Consider the following 19,752-nt stretch of genomic DNA (forward strand, 5'->3'; position numbering starts at 1 on the left):
TACTACCATTCTTTTCTCTCAATTCTCTCCTTTAATCCAGTCTTTGATAAAAATGAATGAAAAGGCATTTTTTTTTTTTTTTATTTAACAGAGCATTATGCTAAGTGCTAAGAATATATAGAGAAGAGTGTGGTGGTCCCTTCTCTCAAAGACCTAACATTCTGGTTAGGTAGAAGAGCAGAAGAAATGCTTGTCCTGAGGTTTGGGGGTTTACCTACCAAAGGTAACTTTTATTCTCTCATATCCTTCCTCTCCTTCACCTGGCACTTCTAGCATGTTGCCCCTACAATCACTCTAAATGATACCAGTATATTCATTATTTTTTATAAACACACCTGACTATTTTATCCTGAAAAAACCTTCACTTGACAATTAATCCCCTAAAACTATCCTTCTGTATCTTATCTCCCTTTCTCAGCCCAACTTCTTAAAAAAAAAAAAAAAAGCCATTAATATTTATTGCCTCCTTTTACTGTCCTCTCACTCATTTTTTAACCCTCTTTAATCCAGTTCATTACACAAATGAAATTGTTCTTTCCAAAGTCACTAACAATCTCTGGCGAGACAAATCTGACCTTTGTTCATCATTCGCAACCTCTCTGCACCTGATCCTGCAGATGGCCTCCTGATTACTTTCTACTTTCTTGGTTTTGATGCCATTACGAACTGGCTGCTTCCCCTACTATCTAGACAGTTCTTGTCAGTCTTCCATGCTGGTTATTCATGTCTAGCCCTCTAACTGTGGATGTACCTCACTGCTCTGTCCTGGGCCCCCTTCAATTCTCTTCTAACAATTCTCTTTTGATGACCTCATTAGTTCCCATAATTCAATTAACTTCTCTTTGGAAATGATTCCTAAATGTATGTAGCCAACTTAACTCTAGCTCCACATCAACAACTACTTATTGGATTTTTCAAACTTTGGGATATGCTACAGGACTTATAAATTTAACCTAAAACAGAACTCATCATCTATTCTCCATGCGCTACTTCTTTCCTACTGCTGTAAAAGGTAGCATCATCATTCCTCCAATCACCCATCTTTATACAAATATAGTCAACTTTGCTCTTCATTCTCCTGCTACTCCATATATTCTAAAAGTTGCTTTTTGCATTTCTACATTTTTCTACAGTCACATGGTCACCCAACTAGTAGATCAGGCTTTCATCATTTATCCTGTGAGCTCCTGAAATAGCCTCCTAATTCTTCTCTCTATCTCAAGTCTCTCCTTTTGCCAATCCATTTTCCACACAGCTGCCAAAGTGATATTCTTAAATCACATGTAAGATTATGTCACACCCATCCCTACTCAATATACTCATTTCCACTAAGAATAAAAGAAAGTCCTTTGTTTGGTATTTAAAGCCCTTTATAACAAGACATTAGCCTCCCTTTTCAACCTTTTTCATACCCGACTTTCTTTCATAGACTGTCATCTGGTCAAACTGGCCTTTTTGCTGTTCCTTACATGCAAAGACATTTCACCACCTTCACAGTGCCTTTGTACAGGTTGTCTCTATCCATGCAATCACTCTTCCCTGATAGAGCATAAGTTTCTTGATGCCAACGACTGTCATGTTTGGCTTTGGCGGTCTAGCAAAGTTCCTGGCACCAAGAAATGTGCTTAATAAATGTTTGTTGCTTGTCTTCAAAGAAGTTAAGATTCTTTTATTTGTCTTACCTTCTTCTTTACCTTTCCTTTTCTTCCCAAATCATATAAAGTCCAAGGCTAAAATGAGGTGATTCCAAAATTTAAGGCTGATGTATGTTTAGAAGGGGTATTGAAATATTCTTATTTGATTGACCTCCCATTTTACAGGTTTATCTATTCAATAAATATTGTATAATAAAAAAAATATGTTAAGAATGGAAAAGAAACAATTTTAAAGAAGTACAGAAAGTCTCAGTACCTGCAATTACTCGCTCCACAGCATATTCAAAATTAAATGTATCAATTGATTTGTGTCCTTCTCTTGCAGCATGTAGAGCAGCTTCATTACATATATTTGCAATGTCAGCTCCTGTAAGTTAAAAAGTTTGACCACATTTAATGGAATATATAGAGAGAATTTTATTATAATATTTATATGTAAAACAAAGGGATTGGCAAATGACAGATCCTGGGGCTTTCTCAACAGAAGCAAGACTCAGAATAGATCAGACAGTGTTGTATTTTGTTTGTACACTGCTTGTACATAACATCATTTCATGGAGGTACAGTGGTAGAGCTCTAAGGTGGAGTCAGGAAGACTGCAGTTCAATCCAACCTCATTCTCACTAGTTTTGTCTCCTTGGAGAAGTCTTTTAATCAACTCTGCTTCAATTTATCCATCTGTAAATTCAGGATAATAATAGCACCTACCTCTCAGGGTTGTTGTAGAAAGACATAAACTGTTTTATAAATGCTAGCTATGATATAAAACTATGATTATAAAAACAAATAAATAAATAAATAAATAAAAGGCATTGCTAGACAAACTCTATAGAAGGCCATTCAAAACAAGCTCTCTTCCTGGCGAGACTTACATGAACTGATGCTAAGTGAAATGAGCAGAACCAGGAGATCATTATATACCTCAACAACGATACTGTTTGAGGATGTATTCTGATGGAAGTGGATCTCTTTGTTAAAGAGAGCTAATTCAGTTTCAATTGATCAAGGATGGACAGAAGCAGCTACACTCAAAGAAAGAACACTGGGAAATGAATATAAACTGCTTGCATTTCTCTTTTTCTTCTCGGGTTATTTATACCTTCTGAATCCAATTCTCCCTGTGCAACAAGAGAACTGTTCGGTTCTGCACACATATATTGTATCTAGGATATACTGTAACCTATTTAACATATAAAGGACTGCTTGCCATCTGGGGGAAGAGGTAGAGGGAGGGGGGGGAAAAATCGGAACAGAAGTGAGTGCAAGGGATAATGCTGTAAAAAAATTACCCTGGCATGGGTTCTGTCAATAAAAAGTTAAAAAAAAAAAAAAAAAAAAAAAAAAAAAACAAGCTTTCTTCCTCCTCTGAAACTTTAAGTGAAACAGCACTTCATTTCTATTTCTTTATGTCACTTTAACAATGATATCATACTTTATACTACCATTGTTTATGTACATATTTTAGCTTATTCTATTATATTAAGTTCCTTTTGGGCAAGGACTATGGCAAGGATGTCTATAATAGTTACTAAAAAGAAAAAAAAAAATCTGTTAAACAGATGAAGGACCAAAGAGACATGGCATTATATGCTGATAAAATAAATGCTATGAGGTTTTAAATCAGTGGTTCTCAAAGTATGACCATACTTTATATACATAGTACACCTAGAGAATCCTGGGGATCTCTGAAACCCTTTTAGAAAGTCTACAAATTCAAAAATAGATTTTATTTCTAATATGGTAAATGTCTATAAATATAATCCAGATAAAAATGCCTTGGAAAGATCCTCAATAATTTTTAATAGGATAAAGATACTGAAAACAAAAGTTTGAGAACCACTGCTTTAAATCTTAACTCACAAAATCTAGAGCCTTTAGATTCCCATAAAATAAATTGAGGAGAAAAAAACCCTCTTCATTGACATTGTTTATTTCTATTAAATTAAAACTTCTAACTCTCACTGAAAACACAAAGGTCAAATATAAAAGGAATGAATAAACTGTAATGGATCACTAGGATAGAAGATGAAATCTAGATTCAGAATAAGAAAGATGGAGTGGTCATTTCTGTAGCTAGCAGAATACATCAGGGTATTCCTAGAATAGCCAAACCAACCTCTCTCTCCAGAATAATTTGAACATATGGTCTGAATTTGTGGGTAAGGAGGTAAAATTCTGAAAAAAAAAAAAATAGTAGAACTAGTACACCTTACGGCCTGATAGAACAAGAAACGCAGGAAGGAAATTCCATGTCTTATATGTGCAAACAGGCACATGTAAGCCCTAGAGAGAAGTGGAATAACTTAGGGATAGGAATATTGCTGCAGACACTGAGTTCCTTATTTAGGATTTGATCTACCATAAGTGGGTGGTCTAAATACCTAGTGAAATACTCTGTTTATTTTTCCCCTGGGTAGGAAAATGGCTGTTATTTATTTATTTACAGCTTATTGATTTAACTTATCTTTCACCTGCACTGCAATGCAAAACTTACTCTCAAATCAGACCTTGTCTGAATTGTTTCCCTCAGAACGAGACAGGAGAGTCTATGTGCAGGAACAAAAAGATGCACAGTTCCATACTTACAACCAAGTATGTGGAATGAACCTCAAATAATCCTGATATCTGCCTGGGATGAAAGTGAATCGTCCATCTCCATTGGCATTAAATGAGATGGAACACAAATCCAATACAGGCTTAAGGAGAATTCTTTAAGAAAAGTCACGAAACTTCATACCTTTAATTTAGCAATCTCATTAAGAGATATGCCTAAAGTAGGTCAGTGACAACAAGTAAGGTCCTCTCTATAAAGATTCATAATAATACTAACTAATAACAGATAACTAGAAACTAAGAGGCTCCTCATCCATTGCAACACAGCTAAACAAACTGATAGAAGAATGCAATGAAATATTACTATGCTATAAGAAAGGAATGTATAATTTAAAGTAATATGGGAAGACATGTATTAAGTGATACAGAGTGATCCAAGCAGAACCAGAGCTGAAACAATGGCTATGATAATATAAAAGATAACCACCAGTAAAGGCAGTCAAACTGATGAATTACACTGAACAATTTCAGTCCTCAAGAGCTAATAAGGAAGCACAGAGAGGTGAGTATTACAGAAGTGGGACAGGCAGCTAGCTGCTTGGTGGCTGACTTCATAAATGGAAAGGTTCAGTGGGGGGAGTGAAAGGCAACAATAGAACAAAAAGGGAAGGGGGAAGGCTTTGAACTGCAAACTCTAGGGACGTATAAATCAGCATCAAAAGAGATCCACATAAAGCACTAGACGCAAAACATTCCAAAGAGAAATGAGTTCTCATACCGCTAAACCCAGGCGTGAGCTCTGCAAGGCGTTGGGAATAAAAACTACCAGTCTGGGTCAGCTTCAGACTCTTCAGATGCTGTTCAAATATTTCCCTTCTTTCCTGTCATAACACAAAAGGACATCATGCAAAATTGGGTGGGGGCCACAAGCAGATCAGAATGTTGGTTGGAGGAGGTATGGGGGATATGGGCCCAACTGCCAAAGGGGAAGCCCGGTTCTACAGAACAGCCGTGGCTCTAGCCGCCCCAGGAAGGGCCACAAGAGGGAAGCGTACCTCTGCTCCCAGGAGACAGTCACCCACTTTCCCTGCTGAGCAGAGGCTTGGTCGTGGCTCTGCTTCCAAATACAGTCCTGCCTTGCGGGGGTTTACTGTGAGTCACTAGCTTGCTTTCCCAAAGCTCCTTTCTCAGGATGACATTACTCAAGTATAACTTTGATTCTGCCCCAGGAGCCCTCCCTCTGTCCCCACTGCTCCCTTCCTTTTGCTCCCACAGGACCAAAACACCACACCGGGCTGGAGTTCCTGTTCCTGGAGGTGTTGCTACAAAGACCCCCTTCTACCAGCCCAGGCTGTGTTCAACCTTAGGCTGGGAGGTGGAGGAGGGGTGGCAGGCAGCCAAGGAGTGAATGACTCAGCTGGTCCAGGAGGTCCTGATTAAAACACTCAGAGCTCAGTTGCCAGGGCCTCTTTCCCTTCCTCCTTCAGGGGCAGCTGCACAGTTCAGGCTTTCAGTGCCAGATAGTATCAGGCATTTAAGGTATTTAAAATGAAAACTTTGAGGATGTCTACAAAGCTGCAGATGGAAGGAAGAGATGCCATGCGAGAAGAATGGGATTCTTTTACTTTTCCTCTCTGGATTTGGTTTCAGTGAATTTGCTGTAAAACTCAATCCAGACAAGCAAATCCAACCCCAGATGCTCAGGGAGAAAGAGGAAAAACAACAGTGGAGGAACAAAAACAAGTTGCAAAACCAAAGAGAAAGCAGTGAGCCAAATAAAGTCTGGACAGATAAGAGGAGAGGAAATTCACTCGCTCCATCTGCACTGGAGGAATGTTACAAACAAGGGCCATCCCAGTGGGGGCAGTTCTCACTGCCCAGTGGGTTTAGGCAGTTCCATTCCAGGGAGAGGAGGCCAAAAAGCTTCACTCCACCACGATTTCCATGACAAAAGAATCCCACAACAGCGTGGGCCCTGGGAATAAGGAACAGCCAAGGGATCAGCTTCCGGCTGGTTTTCTCATCACCTCCATCCATTAACTGATAAGAGCCCTCAGCACACAGAAGAGCTTTAATTTTCACAAGCTTAAGAACATAGCTATTCACTGGGAAAAAATTCTAGAAGGCCTTATAAATAAGCTTAAGGAAAGTCAAACTTGTATTTCTTACCTGTAATGTAGGGAGATCAATAAAAATATGTCGGTCAAGTCTCCCTGGTCTCATTAACGCATTATCCAAAATATCAGCTCGATTGGTAGACGCCAACACTATGACGTGATCTGTAGTTCCCATTCCTGACAAAAGATCATTTTAATTATTTTTGAAAATTATTCCCTTTTGTTTTCGTAACATCTTTATTTATAAATATACACCACTTTCCACCCCTATCCAGAGATACCATTCCTGGTAACAAAAAAAATAAAGAGAAGAGAAAGCTGTTTTTTCTTAAAATGCTAATTTTCAAGCAATGTATAAAGTTTGTTTTGTTTTTATTTTCTGCTGAAGTTACAGGATGCAGAGTTAGGCAGGAATTTTCTAGAGAAATCTAACAGAGAGAACACGGGCACCCTGAACTAGCTTCCTAAACAGAGCTCCATAAATACTACTAGTAAATAATCCCTAGTCCCTTCCTTCATCCAAAACAATTCTGACAAGGATTCGACACTTTTTGCCCATAGAATCAAGCTATAACAAGGCTGTGTCAGAGGCACAACCACAGATCCCTGGGTTGGAGTGGCTTCATAGTTCCCTGCTCTAAGTTCTAGCCAGAAATCTTGGGAGGGATTTCACAAAAATGAATTTTACTGTAGAACCTAAGGACCTACGGAGGATTTTCCTTCATGCTTTCATGCTCGATGTTTTCTGTTGCCATGACTTTTTATTTGCAACATTCTGCAGTATTTCATTATATCTGGTCTGATAGCAGTGGTTTTTTCAGGCACAGGGTTTCTTAGAAAAGAATTGTAAAAGGGAGTTCATGGAAAAATCACTAATGAATACCATTAAAATGCAGCGACCTCTATCTTGTTAAACTTTAAGCTCAATTGAAACAAAACAAAACAAAAAACACCTTTACAATTACCTATCAGGCCACTTCACCAGAAAGAAGCTCTTATTACAGAGATAATTCCATAAACAAACCCCCGCTATCTTCGAGCAAATTTCTGCCTCTCAACAGATGGATGTCAAAAAAACTCAATTCTGCTTTCTCACCAGCAGCCAAACTGGAAGCTGCGAGGTCTGCAGCAGACTTCCAAGGCGAGAGCTCTATCAGGCCCACGTGCTCATGTCGGATGAGTCATAGGCTTGCAGATTCCAAGCGCTAGCACTGCAGAAACAAGAGATTCTCACCAAAAGGAACTGATCGTCCTCTGAGAGCAGTTTTGCTTCTATATAAGCAATAAGAGAGAGTGACTTATTCCTAAACATGCTTCCATCTTGCAGCACCACAATCCCTCCTGAATTCTAAATAAGATATTCTAAGAGATGAAGCCTCAGTATTGTTTAGTCTGGCACAGAAAAAGGAGAAACTAGAAGGATGTCAGTCATATGAGACTTAACAAGCTTTATTTATATTGCAAGATTACTAAGTACATTATCATCTTAAGGATGCAAGAATAAATGCTTGTACTTTTAATAAAAAAAAACGTATCTTAATTAAAATAAGTATGACTTAAATAAAAACAGAAGTCCCAGAAAAAGCACACATTTCTTACTTCAGCCATTGTTATATTTCAAAGGCAGTGAAATGTTGATCCAGGAAATCAAAGGACAACAGGAATGGGAGAATCCCAGAGAGATAATCAGTTCATTTCCCTGCCCTCTAGGTGGGGCCTTAACTATCAGGAATCTAGTCTATTTTAACATACCTCTGGGAATGAAGATTCTATCATTTTCCCTCAGGAATCTAGGCCAGTATTTATCTTAGGTTTCTGAAATGCTCTGGCTCTAAAGAGGTCAATCCAGTGAGCACAATGTTAAAAATATACCATTTCTTCAACAAGTATCCAAGACTTTTTTTTTTTTTTTTTTGGGGGGGGGGGAGCCACAGTTGGTTCAAAAGAAAATATGGTCACATGAGAAAGAACACTGACTTCTTGGTTGGAAGACCTCAGTTATAGTTCTGTCTTCTCCAATTACTAGTTGTGTGGTTCTTGGGCAAGTCATATAACCTCAGTGAGCCTCGGTTTTACTATCTGTAATATGGGATAATGATATATGTTCTGCATGTCTCACTAGATAATTATGAGGATCAAATGAGAAATGAATGTGAAGTTGCTTTGGGAACAATAAAGCCAAGTAATTATATGCTATCATGATTAAGGCAGAACAGTAAAGACATAAAAAAAAACTTCAAAAGTTATATGGAGAATCCCTCTATTTTTGTCCGCCTGCATTTTTGATTTCCTTCACAGGCTAATAGTATACTATTTCAAAGTCCGATTCTTTTTGTACAGCAAAATAACTGTTAGGACATGTATGCTTAAATTGTATTTAATTTATACTTTAACATATTTAACATATATTGGTCAACCTGCCATTGTGGGGAGAGGATGGGGGAAAGGAGGGGAAAAATTGGAACAAAAAGTTTGGCAATTGTCAATGCCGTATAACTTGTAAATAAAAAGCTATAATTAAAAAAAAAAAAGGAAAAAAAGTTATGTGGAGAACAAGGAATAAATATCAATTTCCAAAAAGAGCTATATGGTTGGTCATTGAAGCCTTTCCCCACTGCAGCCCCTTTCTCCTAAAAATGATATCTTCCAGGAAGGGCCCAGATCACCCCACACTTTATTATCAGAACTTTGTCACCATAGCCCCTCCTGCCCCCTTTGCAGGTACTCCCAGTTCCTTTCATGTGATGCTTCTGGCATCATAATATAAACTCTTTGAGGACAGGGACTGCCTTTTTTGTTGTTGTTTTGTTTATAGATCTTTGAGTATCCATGGTGGATTTTTGAATATTAAAAGCAAACCAGATTCAAACTGAGCCCAGTGCTTGGCACAGAGTCATTGATAAGAAATGCTGGTTGACTTCCCTCATTTGTGAGGGATATTTGTGATGGTGCTCAAAGTGGAAGACGCTCTAATATGTCCCTCCTCTCCTTCAAAGCAAACCTGTGGCTCAGGATTTGACCTGCATTGCATATATATTCCTGATGCCATGTTTCCTGAGTCATCATCTTCCCAACCCTTTTCCCCCCATGTTCTACTAATCACACGTAGAGAAATGAAGTCATGTTGAAGGTTTCCCAGGAGATAGAGGACACATCTCAGAAGTTATTTTTGATCTGGGCTTGAGTAAGGAAGGAATAGAACATCCTACTCTCTCTCAAAGGAACCACCATAATTGACAGAGGTTATTAGGAATATAAAAAACAAGGTTATCTCAGTGCTCACTACTTGATGCCAGGGGTGGTTGTTTCGGCATCAAAGCAAACTAGTCCTAGCCCAGGGCTCGTGCCCCGACCTAAACTCAAGGGTTCAAGCTGAGAACGAAGAACTAAGTTTTGCACTGGGTGTCATGTCAGAGAGACTCACACCTCTGCCCCACAGGCACCTCCAAACAGTGACCAGGAGCAGGTTATTCCTCATCCAACTCAGACGCAGGAATGCTGCACACCTTTAGGGGGTGAGCCAAAAAAGTTTGGAGTAACCTTCACAATGTGCTCATTCTGATACACTTGTTTAAATACTCTCCTATTAGTTACTTTGAAGGGATGGATCTGAGATTAAAGACAGATTAAAAAAAAAAGATTAAAAACATCTGAGATTATGTTTTAAACACTTATACAAAAATTAAAAATCTTCAGAAAAAAGGACAGAGGATACAATGCTGACAACATCTATTACTGAAGTGCAAAAAAGCAATCGGTAACCACAGTGGCTACGGAAATGCCTACAGAGAAGGCATAGGCAAATAGTGACTAATGTAGAAATTACTAATAAGAGCCAGTTGTAAATAAATAAGGACCAGAGTTAGGAAACCAGCTTCAATCCAAACAAAAACAGCAGCAAAAATAAAAACCCCAAACCTTAATTATATGGCTAAGGGACAGAAAGGGATTTTTTTTTTTTTTAATAAGAAAGTCCCAAGTTGACTTAACAAAAATGAAACAATTTTTCCCTCTCTATTGTAATGTAAAAGGAGAAAAAAAACAAGGCTGATTTTTATGCACAAGGATTTTCTTAATTTAATCAAGAACCTGGAATGCTATTTAAGTTTCCAACCAGACCAAGGTCATCTGGTACAACTATTCTTGGAATTCCATGTCAAAACTGACAAATCTCAAAACTGTAAACATCCCTGTTTATTCCATATACAGCAGATCTGACCATGAAGGAAATAAATCTATTGACAGATCTTTAAAAAACAGTCAAGCTGCTTCAAAATATTTCACGGCCCTTTCACCAATTCTGCCAAGAATCCAGTATCAAAGACACAATGCACTTGATGTGAGCTTACCCAAATGTACCATATTGCTGCAGGTCACATTTTTAATTGTATTAATTTTTACTTGCTAACATAACATAAATGATGCCTTTAAGCTTGACCTTTCTGACACTCAAGCTGGGACATTAGTGCTAATTTGCAAGGCTGGCTTAGACTCATTCATTTCTCTGGAAGAAATTTCCATAGAAGCTTATTGCAGCCCTTCTAAGAATTTTCCCTAAGGGGCAGCTAGGTAGTGTAATAGATAGAGCAACAGTCCTGAAGTCAGGAGGACCTGAGTTTAAATTTGACCTCAGACACTAAGCACATCCTAGCTGTGTGACCCTGGGCAAATCAATTGCCTTATTGCCTCGGGGGGAAAAAAATTCCCTAAAAAAGAAACTAAAGGTCAAATCTTTTCCAGTAATATTTTCTATATCAGAAGAGCAATACCTCTGTAGCTTCATAAAAACAAAAAGATTAAAAACTAAAACGATCTGTAGAGATCTAATATAATCCCCTCATTTTATAGAATTGAGAAGACTCAAAAAAGGGGAGGACTAGCACCCTCCTTCAGACATCTCAGTTTCAAGAAAGGACCAGGTTTTTATATCCAAGTCCCAATGCAGTATTCCTTTTCCTGCCTCTATTTAACATGTACAAAACTAAATTCACCATTCTGCCCCAAATCACTCTAATTTAGAACTTGCACCACTATTCTTCTAGGTGTTTACAATCCTGTTGTTACCTTTGAATGCCCGCTCTTTCTCAATCCCTATGTCCGATAATGCCAATCAAATGTAATTTTGTATATATTTATGTAAATTCCTTTCCAAAAAAAGTGAAAACTCTCCAAAGCAATCCCAATAGACTTGGACAGAAAATGCCATCTGCATCCAGAAAAAGAACTAAGGAGACTGAATGTAAATTAACACATGCTATGTTCACTTTTTTGTGTTTTTTTTTTTCTCTCTACCATGGCTTTTTTTCCTTTTGCTCTGATTTTTCTCTCCCAATATGATTCATAAAGTAATGTATATTAAAAATAAATAAATTTACTAGGAAAAAAATGAAAACTCATTGAGGGCAAGAGCTATTTTTTATCTTCTCCCCCCAAAAAAGTGATACAAAATGGACATTTTCTGTAAGGCTAAATTCTGTTCCAAAAAGAGTCATCTTTTGAAGGACTGAAAGTAAGCTGAGTGGAGAGAGGTAAAATTCTATCCAACCTTAAAAGTGGCTGATAAAAACAAACAAAAAGGCCAAATGAATGATTTCCTTTATGTTGCAGGGAGCTATATTTGAAGTAAACTAGAACAGGTAAAACCAGACCTATCCAGGGCTGACAATAACATCAGAGACCCAGCTAAAAGCCAATCTTTGTCTTAATTCTAGGAGCTAATTTGGTCAATTCACCTATCTGGGGCTGTCCATCTGAGGGCAAATAAAAAAAGTCAAAGCAAAAGAGTAAAATTAGCACTATCTGTTCAGGCAGTTCAATATTAAAGGCAATAGACTTGGGAGTGGCCAGTTAGGTCTGTGGATATTTGCACACCTAAGAGAATCTCAGACATTCCAAGCTGGAGAGATCTCAAAAGCCTAGCCAGACCTCTGACAAGGTAGGTTAATTATGCTCCTGGTGCCAAACTAGTTTCAATACAACTTCTATGTTTCAAATATTTACACTTTTAGGTAGTTAATAGGAAGATATGCCTGAGAAACAAAAATTTCCTGAAAGCAGAGATGAATACACTGTTCCAACTTACTTATCAGCATCTAATTCTTTATCATTAAATATCTAGTTAAATTTTCTATTAGCAGTTATTTATGTTCCAGATTTACCCTTTGAGGTTTATCATAATTTTATCATTCTAGGATTAAAATCTTTACTGAGCTTAACAAGTAGAAACTCTTTGACCCCTTTCCCCCTGCCTATTCTGCCCCATCCCACTCCCTTTCAAGTAATCTGTTGTATACAAAAAAGGAAAAGACTGTGTTAGAAGATCTGTGTGCAAATCATGAATGTGTGATTTGCTTGTTTTGCGAACACAGTCAAATCACTTAATCTCTTAATCTCACTGAGTTTCAATTCAAGGTCTCTATCTGTACGATAAGGAGAACAGTATCTGCTCTGGGCATCAAAGGATTGCTAGGAGGTTCAAAGGGAAATGCTTCTGAGGTTTAGGTTTACAAAATCTCAACAAATTTTTATAAAGGAAGCCTTATTAACATGTTAAAGAAGCCTTTAATGTGACAGTGATATTTCAGTTTTAATACCTAACTGGTTCTTGGTATTTGATGAATATTAATAACTACATTTATATTTAACAGAGGGAAGAAAAACGAAAAAGGAAGTCTTCTGACTTCCTTGTGTCAGTTGTGTAGTTGTGCAGATGTTGTGTAGATGACTATCTTGTGAGATATCTGGATTTCCCAATTATCAGGAAGACAAGGAGATATTATATCTTATGGTGGTCCTCCTTGCATGAAGAATCATATGGGGAGCTATCTCTTAGTTTAAAGGACACTTCTCAGTCCTTTAGAACAATCTAGATGTTTCCATTTATCATTTATCATTTTTTCTTTATCATAATTTATCATCTATTTATTATCCAAAAATCAGCTCTTTGGAATCTGACTTCATGAAGCAAGATACTGGCTTCTTATATAACAGAACTTGAGTATTAAACTACTGACCATCCAAGGCATAAATGGAAGCTCTTCAATAAATATTTATGGATTAACTGACAGGTCAAAATAATGAGAGACTTGAAAAAGCTGGTCTTCTGAAGCAAAGCAGAAGTTATGTTAATATCTAATATTAAAATATTTAATGTCTACAATAACAATCTATGAGATGCACCTTTCCAAAGAAACTGAGAGCAATATATGAACTGTGCCATACACATTTTCAATTATCCACAGTATACTTTATTTCATAAATCTTGGTCGATAAAAACTCTGAATGTGTAGAAAATATCTATTCTAACCATTTCATTAATAGTAGAAAACTGAGGCTCAGAAAAGGAAGAGCCCCAAAATCAAGGCAAGAAGATGAAACAGGTAAGTTTCAGCTATCTCAGAATGGCTCAAAGGAATAAAAGACAATAGAAGACACTTTTTCCCCTTCAACTTGCAATCTCAGGTAAGATCATTATACTTAATGAAAGAAAAAGTTAAAATTAAAAATGTGTATGAACTTGATCAGTATATACAGTTCCCAAAATGAGACTGATAAAATCACAAATCTTTGAAAAAGTTAAATCCATCATCTAGCCTGTTAAAATGTTTTTGAATTCTAACTTTGTCATCCAATGTATTAGCTATCTCTCCTAGCTTTGTGTCATACGAAAACGTAACTCAACATGTCATCTAAAACTTCATCCTATTCACCTATGAAAAATTTAGAACAAAAGCAATCACAGATTCTCTGGAGTATGTCACCAAAAAATCTCCTCTAAATTGATATCAGTGGGATTGACATTCATCCCGCTGACGACTGTTCTTTGTTGAACAATGCATCCACTTAACTATACTACCATCAAATCCACATCTTTCTCTAGTTCATAAGGAAAGTAGGAGTTTGTTCAACACTGGTAAAATGTTAAATAAACTAATTACATTGATATATCTCAATAAATAAGAAAAAAAAGCATTAAATCTAAAGTCATTTCATTAGTCCTTTTCAACCTTTAAATAGATCTATAAAAAGACAACACTGCAGTCCTCTCCTAAATGGTATATGAATTATGCAGCAAAAATCCTATTTCCTACAACAATCTACTTTGTGTCATTCCACATGTTTAGATTCCACAAAATGACTATTTATTAAAAATGAATAAATTTGTAGGGAATATGTATGCAGACATTTTAATCATGGTTGGTTTATTTAACTAATGGCTGTGGTCAGCAAATCAAAAATGCTACTTGCTGAGTCTGGCAATGTGGTAGACAGTACTAATGTTTCTAGTTGTTTTAAGAGCTATATCCCCGTTTGATGGACTAAAAGTCACAAATGAAGATGAAACCATTAGATTAAAAACCAAAGTGATATTAATCATTTGCTCATCCTAGCAACCATTCAGAAATCTTGAGAGATCTTGGTTTACACATGCACATACTATCAATTATATCTAAAAGAAAGTAAGCAATCTAGTGGCCTGAGGGAGAGTATAATTCATTTATCTATATCAATTGAAATTTAAGGAGATAATAAATAATGAAGGAATTATTAGGAAGTTTAACTTGTGAAGTAATTGATTATTTAAAAGGAAACCTTTGAGATGTTATAGGAAGATAGCTGATTTCTGTCTTATACTGATAGCAATAATGACATATAAGAGAGGCAGTATTAAAAAAAAAAAGCTTCTACTAAATGAGGACTTACCTATAGGACAAAGATATATAAACTTTTTTGATAATGAATATTATAAGTAAAAAAAAATATTTAAACAGGCATTCCCAATATATGTATACTTGTCTATAAATTATGTGTTACTATATTAATATGGTATGTTTATTATAAAAGTTAGCAAAAAAGGAAACTAAAAAAGAGAGAATAAAAAAATAAAATAAATATTTTAAAATAATATATTTTCTTTATTAATGTAACAAAACCCTTTTCAGTCCTTTTTTAAAAGTCCAAACAATTTTACTGAGGACAATATGATTCAATATGCTTCATTATTATTATTATTATATATAAATATATATATTATTATTATTATGCTTTAAAACTTTTTGAAACAATTATTCAGAGATCTGGTTCTCAGTTTGGTTTATTTCAATACTTGGTATTAGCTTCAAAGAAGAGGGAAATAATTGTCTCAGTGTTTTCTGTTTCTTATCAAACCTCAGAGTTATGTTCAATTCTGGTTTCTGAAGACTACTGATAAGCCAGAGTACTCTGAGGAGGGCAATTAGGAAATTCATTTTATATGGATCAGTTCAAGAAATTAGGCACATTTAGGTTAGAGAAGAGAAGATGAGAAGGATGGGGGGAGAAAAGAGAGGATAACTCTTTAAAGTATTTGTAAGACTATCAAATGGAGGAGGGATTAAATTGTTCAATTTGGCCACATGAAACAGCAGGTGAAAGTTTCAAAGAAACAAATTTAGCCTTTGTATAAAGGAAAATTCCTAACAATGAGATCTATCAAAAAGTAGAATGATTTGCCCAGAGAGGTTGAGGCTTTTGTCTCCTTCAGAGGCCTGAAAATGACATGACTAGTTACTGGGTGTGCTAAGAGTGGGTGTGCTCCCTTTCATATATAAGTTCAACTTAAAAGTTGCTAGGTCCCTTCCAAAGCTCAAAGTTTATGACCTGTAAAAACTAATAAAGATAACAAAGGTAGGTAAATCAAAATGGAAGAAGCACATTATTGACTGCACTCCTTGAATCGTGATAATCATTTTCTAATCTCATCCAATAATTATAATTATGCAATAGTTTTCACTAATATTTGGACATTAAGTTTCTATCTTACCAGATTTTGTGGGGGGTAAGGAGGGAAATGGTCTCTGAAAGGCACATCTCAGGACTGGAAGGAGACTAACAGGCCAGATATCAAACTGCTTGGAGAGACTGGTTTCTCGATGATTGATAGCCTTCTTCATTTGCTTCTAAGCTATCTGTCCAATGTTTTTCTTTGGGATACTGAGGGAGTATGGTGGGATTGGAGAGGAATTTTGGTAGATCTGAGAACGTAAGGTCCTTGCAAGTAGAGATTGTTTCATTTGTGCTTCTTGTATTTCTAGATCTGAGCACAATACTTGTTGATTGATGTAAGAGAAATCTGTGCTTCTTTGTATGCACCTCTAATGTGCTATAGTCACCTCCATTGCTTCTTGCTGCCTACTTCTCATTCCCACTAAGCATAGTCTGCTTCTCCCTCAGAGACTTTCTTTGTTTCAATTCCTCTATTTCTCATACTCTGCTGTGGCCAAGGAGAAGGCAGGGAGGAAAGAAAAACCCTGCTTCATATACATTGCTTCTGCTGAACTGGGGGCAAGGGAAGAAGCCAGGCAAAAACATGGACACCCAACCCTCTTGATACTTTGTATAGGTGAGGAAAGGGCAAGGACTGAGTGGGGAATTTTGTCTGGCTTATCTGCATGTCTAGAGAGGATTACTGTAAAGGCAATGGTGGTCACCACCCAGAATGCAGCTGGAGGAAGGAAAGGTAAAGGTAGTCAGCCGGTGGCTGTAAGGATGAACAGCTGGGCTGCTCTCCTCAGCTCTGGCACCGGAGCACTGTGTGGACAGTCTACCCTTGAGAAGCGTAGCAGCAAAAATTGTTGGAGTCACAACTAAATTTTTTAAACACAGAAAACTCTCTCCCACCAGAGAGCAGAGACTGTTTTTCAGACAAACTGGAAGGCTGGACAGAGGTCGGCAGCATACTCACCATCCATTTCAACCAGAAGCTGGTTTAAAGTCTGTTCTTCCTCTGTGTTGGAGAATCCCGACATGGTTGTAGATCGTTTTTTGCCCACAGCATCAATTTCATCAATGTACACAATACAAGGGGCCCGGTTCTGGGCTTCTCTAAACAGGCTTCGAACTCGAGCAGCTCCAAGACCTGAGAAGAAAACAGGAAAGAATAAGAAACTGGAAAAATTAGGAGATAATACCAATTAGCTAGTAAAGCAATCACCTTCCCCTACCAAAGTATAGGCATACTTACAATAATAACTTCCAAATCCTAACAGGATGCCATTATATATAAATATAGATACAGATAGACAAGTGATATTCACTCCACACCAAATTACAGACCTTACTAACTGTAGACCTCTTGGCTTTAAGTGAAAACTGTCGACTTTAATGACAGGATTATCTAAAATGATTAATACATTCAATTTAAAGCTACAGTATCTCAGTTTTCTTTCTCCATTTCTTCGCCAATTCTCCATTAATTTTGCATGTGAAGAATAAATAAGCACAGAGTGGGAGAAATTCCAAAACAGGTTCAACTTTTATTTTACTAACTGGGGTATTCAAAAATTATTACAATGTCCCCCACAACTCCCCCTGGACTTTACGGATTCTTTGCTGAATGACTCACCTCCTATCACTTCCACAAACTCTGAACCAGCCATTGCCAGGAATGGCACTTGGGCTTCTGTAGCTACAGCCTTGGCCAACAAAGTTTTTCCACAACCTGGGGGCCCAAGCAATAAAGCACCCTTTGGGACTTTTGCACCAAGCTGGAGAAAACGCTCTGGACTCTAGAAGTAAAACACATGCTACATCAGCATAGTCATTTGGGGTTTCAGACAGTTTTTAAGAAGAAATAACACTAAGAGATTCAACTAACTTATTTTCTTCTTCTTTTTTTTACTGACCCTTTTTGTTTTTACATGACCTTCATTTCTAAATGTATCCCTTCTCTTTCCCCCACCCAGCAAGTTATCTTTTGCATAAAAAGAAAAAAGGGGAAAAAGTAGTTCAGCAAAACAAGACATAAAAGAGGCTTAACTCTTTCAAAAGCACAATTTCCTACCTCTGCAAAGAAGGAAAAAAGGGACATTATCTCATTTTTCTTAGAGAAACCTTTGATTATTATAAGTACAATGTTCATCAACTAATTTATTTCCTCACATATGACCTGATGGTTGCAAACTCAAAGTGGGAAAAACATTCAGCCATTCCAAGGAATCAACTTTGCAGTCAGGATAATTGCTAGTATAGGTACTAGCCAGAGAATCAAGGGCCTAAAATGTTTCAGGCAAATTTAGTTTGCTTTCCTAGCTGGTTAGAAGCTGTGTCTGGCTAATTCAGTAAGTATCAGGTGTTTCTCAATAAAAAGAGAAAAGAGACAGATAATATCAAATTAAATGGGTACTACAAAAGTTACCGATTAATACACAACACAGGTGGGTCTGGGTTTTTATAAAGAGGAATTTCGGTTCTGAAGATGATGCCTACTCTACACAAAAATAACCTGACATAATGTTTTCTTTTAGGAAAATTAGATTTGCCTTTTCTTCTTTTTTATTTAGGATATAAAGAGGTGATGGTGTCTTAGATTTCCTCTACATTTTCAGCTGTCTTTTTGCCCCCAAATCTTTGGTTCTCACCTTTAGATAATCCACAAACTCTTTGACCTCTAATTTGGCTTCATGCATTCCTGCTACATCTTTGAAGCTGATCCCCTTCCCAAGCTTTCCATCCACAATAGTGAAGCGAGCCATTTTCAATTGATTCTATGTTAGAAAATATACAAAACAAGCAATTTTGAAAGAATAAGTTTTAGAGAGAAAAGAATCAGTCCATCAGTACCAGTACTTTGTCCTATCCACGTTTTTGTTCTCCTCTTACATGCACATAAGATTTATTTCTTTCCCATATCAGTATTGCCTCTCTCCACAATACCCTCTAACAAGGAACTGAATTTATTAAAGGCAGAGACTTTATGAAAAGAAAGTAAATTTCTTTCAATGATGCATGGAAAAAACATCAATGTTCAATACAACTGGCTATTAAGAAATGTATCTGGCTGGTGGCATTTAACAGCAATTTTTAGGCTCTTCCTACAAGCTTTCAAAAGTTGTTATTTATGACCGCCAATGTGAATAAATGACTTGTGAATTATTTCATATACTCAGCTTACAGGACCTCCTCTACCCTTACTCCCAAGCCAAACTACACTTCAATCTATAGGAATGCATTTAAATTAATCATTTGATAAGGATTTAGACTTTGTTCACATAGCATCAATCCAATCCAAAAACCCCATTTAGCTCGTCCACAAGAAGATTATACAATCTCGTTAGTAACATTAAAAATTTAGAGACTGAGAAAGGGGACTGGAGGAACTGTCAAAAGGAGGCTAAGTTATAATCAAGACCAGAAGGGTCAGAAGTATGCTAAAATCTATAGAAGTTGCTTTTAAAAAATTGATATTTGGTGACTGAAATACTTTTCAACTCCTGAGCTCAGAAAAGATACAAATAAATAATTCAAAACTGTTACTGATTAGCAAATTTTGAAAATAGCAAAATGTAATGAATTTAATTTAACTTAGCCATTCAATGGGGGGGTAATGGGACCTGAGCTACTTCGAATCACGATATCAGAACAGAGATAATTCAAGAATTCATTTTCAT

The 19,752-nt window shown here is 36.8% G+C and overlaps 1 protein-coding gene across 2 annotated transcripts in view; it reads right to left on the reverse strand.

Moving 5' to 3' along the window:
- The window catches only part of SPG7 (SPG7 matrix AAA peptidase subunit, paraplegin), an 88,687-nt gene that overhangs the window by 19,168 nt on the left and 49,767 nt on the right, over nucleotides 1-19,752 (reverse strand). For both annotated transcript variants that reach the window (XR_007950262.1, XM_051974764.1), the window contains exons 7-12: nucleotides 18,724-18,849; nucleotides 17,709-17,871; nucleotides 17,049-17,222; nucleotides 6,378-6,502; nucleotides 4,987-5,089; nucleotides 1,912-2,022 (exon numbers count right to left, since the gene is read on the reverse strand). Coding sequence is in view for 1 of the 2 variants with exons in the window: in XM_051974764.1 (XP_051830724.1) it covers nucleotides 1,912-2,022; nucleotides 4,987-5,089; nucleotides 6,378-6,502; nucleotides 17,049-17,222; nucleotides 17,709-17,871; nucleotides 18,724-18,849 (802 nt within the window). In the remaining variant the exon portion in view is untranslated. The remainder of the gene's footprint in view (nucleotides 1-1,911; nucleotides 2,023-4,986; nucleotides 5,090-6,377; nucleotides 6,503-17,048; nucleotides 17,223-17,708; nucleotides 17,872-18,723; nucleotides 18,850-19,752) is intronic.

This window comes from Antechinus flavipes, chromosome 2, assembly GCF_016432865.1.
Source record: "Antechinus flavipes isolate AdamAnt ecotype Samford, QLD, Australia chromosome 2, AdamAnt_v2, whole genome shotgun sequence".
In the NCBI taxonomy this organism is placed as follows: Eukaryota; Metazoa; Chordata; class Mammalia; order Dasyuromorphia; family Dasyuridae; genus Antechinus; species Antechinus flavipes.